General features: G+C 41.2%; 1 protein-coding gene across 4 annotated transcripts in view; it reads left to right on the top strand.

Moving 5' to 3' along the window:
- Nucleotides 1-11,741, top strand: part of MYRIP (myosin VIIA and Rab interacting protein) — a 119,065-nt gene that overhangs the window by 38,680 nt on the left and 68,644 nt on the right. The window contains exons 1-3 of one of the 4 annotated variants that reach the window (XM_026034827.1): nt 7,505-7,551; nt 8,393-8,557; nt 8,654-8,784. The exons of the other annotated variants lie outside the window; for them this stretch is intronic. Coding sequence (XP_025890612.1) covers nt 8,765-8,784 — 20 coding nt within the window. The 5' untranslated portion in view covers nt 7,505-7,551; nt 8,393-8,557; nt 8,654-8,764. Of the gene's footprint in view, nt 1-7,504; nt 7,552-8,392; nt 8,558-8,653; nt 8,785-11,741 lie in introns of those variants that run through there. 4 annotated transcript variants of the gene reach the window in all.

Below are 11,741 nucleotides of genomic sequence, written 5' to 3' on the forward strand. Positions count from 1 at the left end.
CAAGTGTCTTTAGCAGGGTGAGTGTGTTTCCGCACACCCTGCATGACTTTGGCACTTGAGGCAAGAGGCCTCCTAGGTTGTTATCCTTTGGGAAGAGGTGTGAGAAGAAAGCGGGACACTTKGTCGCTGTGTTCCTCCTGCAGTCTGTGTGTGTATGTGTGTGTGTGGTCCAGAGTGTCTTAGCAGAGGATCTGATTTTCCACCAGGGTGACATATTCTCAGGGCATGTGTGCAGGACTTGGGGTAGAACTGGGGAAAAACTGACTCGAGATGCTTTACATAGACTCCTCTGAACTGTAGGATGGTTTCTCCAAATCATGTATTTTGCCAGGTTCTGTGCACTTTCAGGGAGGTCATGCAAGCTTCCCTGTGTCTGCTTCAGTGTTTGCCTCCACTGCAGACAAGAGCTAGGTGTCCTGAAGAGAAGCTCCCCGCTGCAGTTTTTTCGTGTATGGGAAGAACACATTCATTAGCTTCATTCTGAGAAACTGCAGGGCCACCTTGATATATATTTTTCAAAATGTTCCAGCTACAGTACATTTCCAGAGCAGCACATTTCTTTCAGAGGAGTTCAAATTTATCAGAGTAATGAACAGCAGATAGATATGTGTCAGCTAAACTTAGCAGTACCTTACGAGCCAGGTTCCCATATGTTTCAGACCTCAGCTACACACACCCCGACAGCCACATAGGTAACTTATTTGGAGCACACTTCCTATAACTAATTAGTTTCATTTATTTCTGTGTGGTTTCATAGCTTGTTTTGCTGATCGTTTTGCTGCTTTTATGCTTAGAAGATAATTGCATTACAGAGTCTATTTATCTTTCTCTGCATTTCAGTAGAAATCTGCAAGGGAGACTTCCCTGCACAAGGGAGGTGCCTGTGAAGATGCCACAGGCCATGCGACACTGTCATAATTCTGTCAGTTTTGCAAGATGGTTTCATTTCAAAGCATGAAGAAAGCAGCAGGTGCTGGAAGACAGCAGGGAGCAAGACTGTTGCTTCAGTTCCCAGCCCTTTTGTTCCTTGTTTTCATTAACAGCAGTGGGGAGCATGGGTTTGTTCATCTCAGTGAATTCCAGAGGATACTAGRTGTGTTGTGTAAAAACAATTGTGTTTCATGTCTGTAAAGGGGTATGTTGCTATAATATTTTAAATATCAATGGGAAGGCTTTCTTTCCAATTTGGAAGTGAATTTATACAGGTACCAAACAAAATCTTCCATCTAGAGCACTGCTCTGTGAGGCAGGGAGTTCTGGCTTCACAGAGGTTGCCACACACTCACCAGAATGAGCTCTGGAGCCTCTGTTTCATGGAGCCATCCATGTGCTCCATATTAAGAATATTCCTAAGGACTTCAGCAATTCAGTACATGCAGCTTCTTGGATTTTTCCTCACGCTGAGAAACCACAGGCTTCTTTGTGCAGGGGATATCAACTCTTCCTTGCCTTCTTGTTGCTGCGCGCAGCAGGGCTCTGCTGCTGCCGGAGACCCCTGGGCACGCTACGGGCAGCCTGCTGGAGATGCAGCAGGAAAGGTCGTGCTCATTTTCTTCAGGTTGGCAGGGAGAAGTTTTATAACCTTTTCTAAGGGCACTGAGCAAAAAACCAACATTGGAAGATGGATCCTGTCCAAATGTGAGTTATATTAACATTATTTTTATTGCTTCACTTTTGTAGAATATAATGAATTAAAATAGTAACATATATATAATGTGTGCGTGTGAGAATATACATTGCAAAAGTTCTTTCCTAAGTTATGTGAGCTAACATGGAAACTTTGTGTCCATGTTGGTTAATGTTGCATTTTCAACATAATAGCATATTATGACTTTTTCCAGGCCCAAGGTAGTGATTCGGTGATTTTGGTGAAATTAATGTAGAACTAATGAGACTTCTACAAATGATCAAATATGGTCTCCAAACTGAGTTCCTTCAATTTGGAGACTTTTTTTTTTTTCATTTTGAAAATGTTAAAGAGAGTAGGTTCTGAAAATACTCAGATTTGAACCATACTGAGCTAAAATCCATGTGCAGTTTGAATTACATGCAGGAGTTCAGGTCATGCGGACAGGAATCCAGAACTTCGGTTTTCCTACTTTACTAAACCTTGTCTTCTACAAATCCTTATTTTTAAGCTTAAACATTTCACTGAATTTGTCGCAGTTATTATATTCCAACAGATGTACACTACATAAATTCCCTGAGCTTGTTTCTCTAACTCTAGTTTGACAATGTTATATTCTGAAATATCACTGTACTGTGAGGAGTACAACAAGAAGGTAGTGTTGCCATAGCCACAGTTTTTAGTATCTGACTGTTGAATTTTAATAAGACCTGTTCATTTACCAACACTGTCATTGGAATAATAACATCAATATTTTAGCTTGTATCAGATGCATTCTATTTTTAAATATAGTAAGATCCTTGGGGAAAAAAACCAAAACCCTCTTTAAGTGAGGGATCTTTCTGCTTCTGACAAACACAATGGTCGGATATGAATCTTGCTGTTTGCTTGTAGATGCCGGTTTGAAATTGAAAATGCCCAAATAAGAAATGAAAACTTGTAACTATTTGGTTGCCACAATAACAAAAGGTCCCACAACCCTTCTTCAGGCTCACCACGCTAACCTTAAATCCTGAAAACAACTCTTTCTGAGACATATTTCAGAAGCAAAGGGTTTTAAAATATTTTAATAAGTACTTTTTTTTTAAGCTAGTAAACTAGTAGTTAGTAGAGCTAATTTCTGTAAGACCTTCTAATCCTCCTGCTAATTTAAATAAGAGGATATTGATGTAAGAAATTGCAGCTAGTGATATTTACTATATTGTTTTCTAACAGCACCCATAAGCCTATGGGTTTTATGCAGCTGTATAGAAGACACACTGTCTTCTCCAAATACAGTGCAGGATATGCACACAATTCTGAAAGGCTTGATCTGTAGGTAATTCCATTCAAGAAATGCTTATCAATCTTAGGAATTCATCGATCAAGGAAGCCAGGCAGAGTTCGAAATGCGAAATTGTGGAACTCTTTCTGCCATTTACCTCCAGAAAGATTTTTTATTTGTAGTATCCTGTGTATCATAGAAGCAGATACACAAAAACCAGTATCATAGACATACAGAACTCTAGATAAAGTCATACTAGAAATAATAACATTTTTAGTGCTTGAAAAAATAAACTCCTGGCGCTAAACTCCTTTTTCAAAACTAGAGCAAGTACTAAAGATCACTGCTTAATAATGTGTTGAAGTCTGTTTCCTTGTTGCTTCAGATGTAACAGCATTTTTAACAATGGTAAATAATAAAATATTTAAGGTACTTTCCTTCTGTTACATCTAAGCATGATATCCTGACATACTTCTCTTTCTGAAAATGATACTCTGTGTTTCCTGAGTTAATAGGTAGAATATTGATGCACTCAGAGTGTCTTGCTGTTATGTTGACATGTGTGTAGTTGAATTCTTCCTCTTTTCTGCTAGACAGGTGCATCTGCGGCAGTTCCTCCTGCTGAGGACTACAAATATTATGTCATATGCCTAGGAGAGATTTTTTGAAAAAAGGCCTGCTTCAGTTTCCCGCTGGTGGAAGCCTCCCTGTTTTACATTTGTGATGCCTAGAGTAAAGTCGACAAAGTCTTTTGTGCTTTTTTTTTTAATATAAATATGGATCTTTCTAGAAAAAAAAATATATACCTCATATTTTGTCCTAAAAGTAACATGAAAGGGTTTTATTTGAAGGAGAACTGTACTGCAGCTTGGAGTGGTGTACAAAGGTTTCAGGATCTTGTTCAGAGGAGGAACTTCTTTACTGTGAGGGTGACAGAGCCCTGGAACAGGCTGCCCAGGGAGGTCTTCAAAACCCGCCTGGATGCCACCCTGTGCCACATGCTGTAGGTGTGCCTGCTTGAGCGGGAAGTTTGGACTAGATGATCTCTAGAGGTCCCTTCCAACCTTGAATATTCTGTGATTCTGTGATTCAGTTGTCAGAAAGGTTGTGCATAGGGAAACTTACTGTCCTGGATTCAGAGCTCTGGCAACCATATCCTTACAATATTTATTAGGATATGCTAAGTTAATATKGTTATCCTACATATTAGGATATGGTTATTTAATCCTTTTACCCCTCTTTTTGGTTTCCTAATATAGCATTCATCAGCTGGACAACTTGTCCAAACCTTACTTTGGAAGAATCGGTAGTTGTGAGAGCCTTTCAAGTTGCAGTAACCCTTTTCTGTAGTAGCAGGAGGGCAGCTGGTAATCATGATGTGCTTTCCAAATCCTGTGCCTTGGGGCCTTCCTCTTTTGCTTTCTTCTCTTAGTCAAAGTTTTTTGCAGTATTGTTTTTAAACATGATTGTTGGGCTTTGATTAAAGAATCTCAGTGGAGAGACATGCTGTCATGTTTTATTTTTAAAAATGACAGCAGTGAAACAGAAATAACAATTTAATGTCACATCCACCATAGAAGAGTCAGTCTGGTGGAGGGAACAATGGGTTGACAATCACAGGGGTCAGCCTCTATTTTTGGTTCCCTAACTGCCTGGCTGGGTGGCCTTAGGCAAATGGCTTTCACCTTCCCGTGCTTCTGCTTCCCTTCCAACTCTCTGTCTGTCTTTTTCGTTTAGATGATTAGCTCCTCCAGGCAAAGGATGTGTTGTGTTGTTTGTACAGTTCCCTGGGTCTCGTCTGAAGCCTTGGGGTCTCCAACGCTATAACAATCACCATTCACATCAGCTTTTCTACTTATCTCTGATATACAGATGCAAGAAGCCTAAACTTTGCAACAGGATGGTTGTTATGKGCACTTGTGTGAGTGATACATGAGAGAGATAAAACCACAAGTCCTTTATTTCGAATGCATCAGACCCATCAAGCCTCTGGAGCTTAGATCAAGACTCCTGCAAGCTTTGCTCCTGCTCCGTGACCTGGCATTGCATGTACAGGAGCATGGCATGATCTGCACTGGTCCGGGCAGCCCAGGCGTGAGATGTACTCAACTGCCCAGCAGTGGTGTGTTCATTCAGGGGTAGAGAGAATATTCAGTGGCGTTCTTGCTCAGGGCTGCTTGAAGTCAGGTATTAGCTTTGCACAKGGAGGTTAGCAGCTGGCACACACACCCAGAACCAGCTTCTGGAAAGGTAAGTGGCACAAGAGTGGTCGGAGTGAATGACTTTTCCCTTCAGCTGGCTYGTTAGAAGCCTCCGCATTCAGCCTCAGAAGAGTGTTTTGGTTTTGAAAGTCTTTCAGCAATTACATGGCCTTTTTGTCAYAGAGCTCCCACCTGCTCAGATGCTTTTAGTGCAGGGAACACCCAGCAGATCCTGTTGGGCTGGTGCTTCCCCGGGCCCATGAAGAGTGAGTGTCTCCCTCCCCTCCAAGCACCAGCCCCTTCCCCTTTCTCAATCTGTGTCCCAGCTGGCTCCATGAGTCATTAGCACGACACTCCCAGCCCAGCTTGCATTACTTGCTTCTCCTTTCTGGAAAGTTGTCACCGTTTTCATTTGCTGACAACATGATTTTGTTGGGGATTTTCTTCTTTACGTGTTACATGAGGTTGCTGACAGTTGAGGTTTTGTTATGGGTCTTACCATTCTTTTACCTTAAAGCTTCAGGTAACACAATGACTGAAATCTCAGGTTTCCCTTTGAAAAATAGTTCTGATGCTCTTTAGAACAGAGAATATGAATCCTAAAGGCCAGAACACGTTTAGTTGATTTCTTAAACTCTGATGAGTTCTTTGAAAGGCTTGAKCTTGCAGTGCTCCTTACATAAGGCAGCAGAGAAGCGGTAACCTGCTGCCACCCACTGTCCACGCCATTGAGTCATGCAGAACACCCACCTGCCGGAGCACTCGCACGAGGGAGCCGCGTCTCAGCTCTTACTGTAGCAGCAACACGTGTGCTTCCCGAACGGCTTGGGGAATATGCTCTCCTTCCCAAGCGTGATAGCAGCGTGATGATTTCACCAAGTGCATGTATCAGATGGGCAAGTATTATAATAGGATGTGTCAGTGAGTTTTCATTTGCATAGGAATTAGCATATATAAACCACATCAGGATACAAGTGCTCCCAGAGGGAAGCTTTGGTGAACTATTATTACCAGGCTACGAAGTGTTACTATATTTTTGCAAATGCTATTAACAGAATAGTATATTTTAAAAAATGATTGTAAGTAAGGTTTTTAAATTGTGGGTTCATATCACTTATAGCTGGTGGGGTATCATATCACTGGGATGGATTCATATCACTTATAGCTCAAGTGGGGAAAGATAAGAGACTGCGGAGTCTTGTTTAGAGATCCTTTAAAAAAATCTTCCTTCTGTTAGCAATATATGCATGAGAACAGATCTTTCAGCTACCTGTTATTTAATGCAGGAGAGGGGATGGGGATGCCTTGGGGACATGCTAGGCCACCATGAGGCCCAGCAGGTAAGTGTGGCATGTGGGGCTGGAGGAAACCCCTGCACTGCCACAGGGCATCAGCTCTCCTCCTAGCACTAGGTGAGTGGCCCTCATGCATAAAGCAAGAGTCTCCACAGGGCTTTTACCCTGCAGTTTCATGGGGACTACATGAGCCTGGCCCCAATCATAAAGGAGAGAAGTGTGATTTTTCTCTTTGTTTCTAACATGCCTTCTGTATGGGTTTGCTTTTTGTACATGTAAAATAGCTTTTCTCCTGTGTGGTTACTGAAGATACCATCCAGAAATTGGCTGTTGAGCAGAGCTGCCAAAGCACCTGTGAAAGCTTTTCAGCAGAGGCAGTATTAAAGAATACAGTAAGAAAAAAGGGTGTTTTTTAAACTTAGAATTAAAAAAAAAAAAAAAAGCACCAGTGAATCTTGGGGACAGGTAGTAGAGCAAGACCGATTTTATTGCTAGACCTCAGGCCAAAGCTGTTATCTCACATTATTGCTGCTTGCCTCAAAGCACACATCACGTTGCAGCAACTGCACCAGGGACATGTTGATGTTGCTATTGGAAACTTAATATTTCGCTTTGCCTAACCTTGGCGATTTTAGCTGCCTTCCTTGCGTTCAGCATCCCAGATCTTTTGTGTGTCTATCCTCAGAAGACCCCTGCGCAGCGGGGACATACAGCCTGCCTCAGCCGGGGAGAGGAGACGCTTCTCGAGCGCTTTCCTCCCTTGCTTTCCCTCACACCCCCTCCTTCGCCTCCACCAGCTCTGGAGAAATCCTCTCGTTCTGCYGCTGCAGGCTGCTCCTCCGAGAGCGAGCGGCGCTGGCAGGGAAGGGAAGGGAAGGGAAGTGCCGTGCGAGAGGAGCTGCATGCACTGCGCCTTCTCCCCGGCACAGCCCTCTGCCCACCCGCAGCCCCAGGGTTGACTGGCAGAACTGGGGGGCAATGGGGGGCTTCTGCTCCCCCTTCCTCTTCCCCTCTCTCTGAAAATCTGGCACATCTTTACTCGGTAATGAAGAACACATGTTGAGAGTCAAATACTTAGTGCGAAGTGGGAAATAGGCTTTAGGGGGTGATTATCCTGAGAGGAACATGAAACAGAGCAGGAACAGAGTGCAGTAACTACTCCAGGTAAATCTGCTTGCTTTCTTACCATTTGTATTTCTGATACCCATATCTTTGTCTTGCATGATGTTAAAATGAGGTGACTTCATTCCTTGTGTTGTGCATCACTGTCCCTCTAATGCAAATCATCATTGATGCATAGCATCAATATGTGTTTTAATCATATTTTAATTGGCATTATCATACACTGTTGTAATAGATGGATGCTGAGAAGCAGAGAATATATAGTGAAAGACATCACAAAAATTTAAAGTTTCAGCCTTTGAACTTGTGACAATTGTATTTCTGAGCAATGTTTATCTGGACTAGCTAGGGGGAGCTTTGTTTTTCCTAAAGATGTTTTGATTTATGCTTACATTCATAATGGTATTAAAAGACCTTTCTCATAGCTTAGTCCCAAAATGTAGACTTAAAAAAAAAAAAAAAATCTTGGCAACAGAGAGACTTCTATGAATAAAGTAGTGTTTCTCATTAAATGAGAGAGTTAATAAAAATGTTTACTCATTGTTGTCCCTAGCACTGCTGAAATCTCAAGCAGTGCAGTGCTGTCTGGCTGCATAGGGGAGTGAACACAACCATACAAGTAGTTTCCTGAGCAAGCAGAAGTGCTGAGAGCTCACCGATGTGWGGGAAACTACTGATTGATTTAACCATCTGCTGAGATGATCCACGGGGTTCTTTGTCGCTGAGAGAGGACGTGTTCCCTCCAGCACTGCATGTATTTTCTGTCTTGACAGTGTTTTGACAAAGATTCTGTAGTGCTTGTGTAGATGATCTCTCTTAATGCCTTCTAAATGTATTCCAGGAAAGCAGCATTAACACTAAACACTGTTTTCTGCTGCTGCAGTCATAACACGGGGTTTACAAACGTCGGTGTGAACTCTTACCAAATGCACCACAGCACCTGTGTTGTGACGATGGAGCAGTGATATGTTATCCCGCTAACGTAGAGCGAATCACAACTTCTGAAGAGAGCAGAAGCTGAAATGTTATTACACTGCCCATATTTAAGGTTAGATAATGAGAATAGCTTTTTTTTTTTTTCCCCCATATTCTGTCTTGTCAGCCACTGCAGGTTCAATTTCTTGTACATTTATTTCTGTCGCAGGATAGGAGAAAATCAGTGCAGGCAAACGTGAATAGTGAGCTGCTTTGGGTYGCAGTGAAGCATATTCCTGTTCTTCTGCAATCACCCTCACAGTGGGAGCAGCGCTAAAGGATGCAGTGTCTCTCCTGCAGGTATAATCAGACAAAGCTGATACAGTGCATGATGTTACAGAGAGTACCCATGGGACCGTTGTTGCTGCCGAGTTGTTTGCATCTCTGCTTTTTGTCCCGTGGAGGGGATCTACTGTCTGTGCCCGTGAGTCAGCCTGGGTACTTATGTTTGGAAAATATGGCTACATTAATAACTACTAATTATGTGTAATGCTAGAAGCAAGGGGCAGGCAGCTCTGACTATCAGTAGAAAAAGAAAAGTAGCTGCAGAGATCTCTTGGTATTAAAGAGACATGAGCCCTGGGATCCCAGTATTCTTAATAACTTGGCTTTGTGTGGAGTATCCTCTCAATATACAATTTGGGGAGTATCCTCTTGATGCATGATTTGGGAAGACTCATTTTCTGACCAGAATTCTCCCTTTTCTTGGAAAGTAACGTGAAATCTCTCCCGTTCCTGGTAATGCTTCCTTCAATTCGAAGGGCCAGGGTACATTCCAGGAGCAAGCGTGCGTGGTGGCCACGCACAGTAACACCTCAATGCTGAAGCAGCGGCCGGGAGCCAGCCCTGCCTGCCTAGCTGCACAGGTCTCATCCTGCAGGCAGGTTTGCTGTGGTGTCGAGCATGGACAGGCGTCTCGGGAATTATAGGAATTATAGTTTCAGTCCTAAATTCGAACGTTTTTGCACTGAGGTAAATTTGGACTTCTGGGCCTGATCTTGCTCTGAAGAAGCCTTTGCATGTGTGCCCCGACTTCAGTATAAGGAAACTGAAATCTGTAATTATATAACCTAATGTTCTAAAAAGTTGCCTTCTGTTTTACTCTAAAAAATTATTCAGCCCTTACTTTAACTACCTTTTACTTATATGTGAAAAAGACCTAGAAAAATAGTCATTCTGATGGTGTAATGTGAAGGAGAGCCATCCATCCAGCTGGCTAGATGTGAGTTCTTACTTCATACATCATAGCCATTTCCCAATAGATGACAAGATGAAAACGTGTTAATTAATTTCATACGTAAGAACTTAGATAATAAATTTGAAGAAATGGTGAATAAGCACTTTCAGAGCAATCACTGCAAACCATGCCAAGAATACAATTAGCTTTGTCGCATGGCTGCAGTGAAGTTTATGAATGATACTGGACACTAAGGTCCCTTTTTCACTCAAATTAGAGGTACTTACTGATTAGACGCAGCCCCTTTCTGATAGTGCCTGTACATATTTCAGCAACGTGGTTCACAATGTAGCAAGAGTTGATCATAAATGAACAGTCAAAGGCATTTCTGTCATTTTATTAGTTTTTGTGAGGGTGAACTTATTAATAGGCAGAAATGAAGCATTACCTCTAATGTTTTGATTCAAGACCTCATTTTACATCATCATGGTCCCCYGGCAAAAGACTCACCAACTTGAGAAGTACAAAGTAGGGACTTTAAGTGTTTACAGCTTGCACTATAAAGTGCCTGATGAGGGCTGTATTCCAGATACAGCATGTGGTTTCATAGAATGGAAAGGTAAATAAACATAACGGACTGACATGAAAATTGATTTTCATTTTGCAGTCCCTCAAGGACCCTGCTGACATTTCCTTCGCCCTGGCAGTATAACTAGGTTAAATATTTTTAGGCACTATGTTTCTCATCATTCTATCCTTCTAAAGAGCTTTTTCTTTGGTAAATGGAGGAATTTTTCCCCTCCTCTTGCCCCCAAATATTTAGGAGCAAGCAGGCAATAACAATAAGCTGCTGATTTCATTTAGGCAATGAGAGGGTGAATTCTGTAAAAAAAAAAATAATTACTTTTGTTACAAGTATTACAAGAAGTATTTGTTGCTATATAAGGCTCCTGAAAGGCAAAAAGTACAGTATAATTGGATGGCATCAGTGTCCAATATTAGGGAAAATAATGATCCCTTACAATAAAAATGCAAAATCCATTCAATCTCCAAGGCAGAGTAAAAAATAACTGGGAAAAAATAGGATACTAATTATAATCAGTCTTAATTTTTTTTCCAATATTCTTAGACCATGAAATATGCCACGAAGTAGAAGCAGTTCTGCTCAAGGAGAAAATATTTCTCTTTTTAATTAATAAGATTTGTAGGCATTTGGTTTTAGCTTTTCTATCAAAGGACTCAAATTAAAATCACTGCTGAAATAAAATGTGGAAAGTATTTTTTAAAAAAAGGGGGGGTGCAATTTGACTGAGCTGTAAAATGGAGTCTRTACTTTGGCATTGTAAAATCTTACATGGATGCACCTTATTCCCCAGGTCTACTGGTTTTCCTATTTTTAAAACTGGATTAATAGTACTCCCTACYTTTGTAATGCAACTTGAGTTTTCTTGGATGAAGTCAATATTCAAGATCAAAAATTTTGCTGCTTTTTCGTGTCTTAACCTGCATTCCTGTAATTTAAGCTACTTTCCTGACACACTGTGTTTCTATTACTATGCTGTATGTAGCACAACAGTAGCTCTCCAGTAGTTCTCAACTAGAATAAACTGTTAAGTTTCATTTAACCCATTAGATTGACTGCAGCTCATTCCTACTGAAGTTCTGGTTGACACTGGGCAACCAGAGCAGTGCAAATATTACCAGATCATCCTTCTTCAAAGGCAGCCTACTTTTTCCTCCTCTTCCTCCCCTATTTTTCCAGACAAAAATTTATATGTGTATAAATTGTTTTTAACAAGAAAAAAAGTATTAACTGTGATTTATTAGATTTATCCTTTTAAAGGAAAGAGCTACATACATCTAATTACAGTTATTGAATTTTCCAACCTCCTCTTTGGCCTGCGAAAGTTAAATACTCTAATGCTAAATTGTTAGTCTCTTGGAAGAGAATAAATAACCTTGAAGCTTGTCATTTTTTTAATTGCCTAGACCTTAACTAAATGAAAAATTTTCCCTTGAGACATCGATAGCTGAAATGATTACAGTGCCTAAATTTGGTCAATGTGCTTAAGCAGAACTT

This window comes from Nothoprocta perdicaria, unplaced genomic scaffold (assembly GCF_003342845.1).
Source record: "Nothoprocta perdicaria isolate Ctin4 unplaced genomic scaffold, notPer1 scaffold_150, whole genome shotgun sequence".
Classification (NCBI taxonomy): Eukaryota; Metazoa; Chordata; class Aves; order Tinamiformes; family Tinamidae; genus Nothoprocta; species Nothoprocta perdicaria.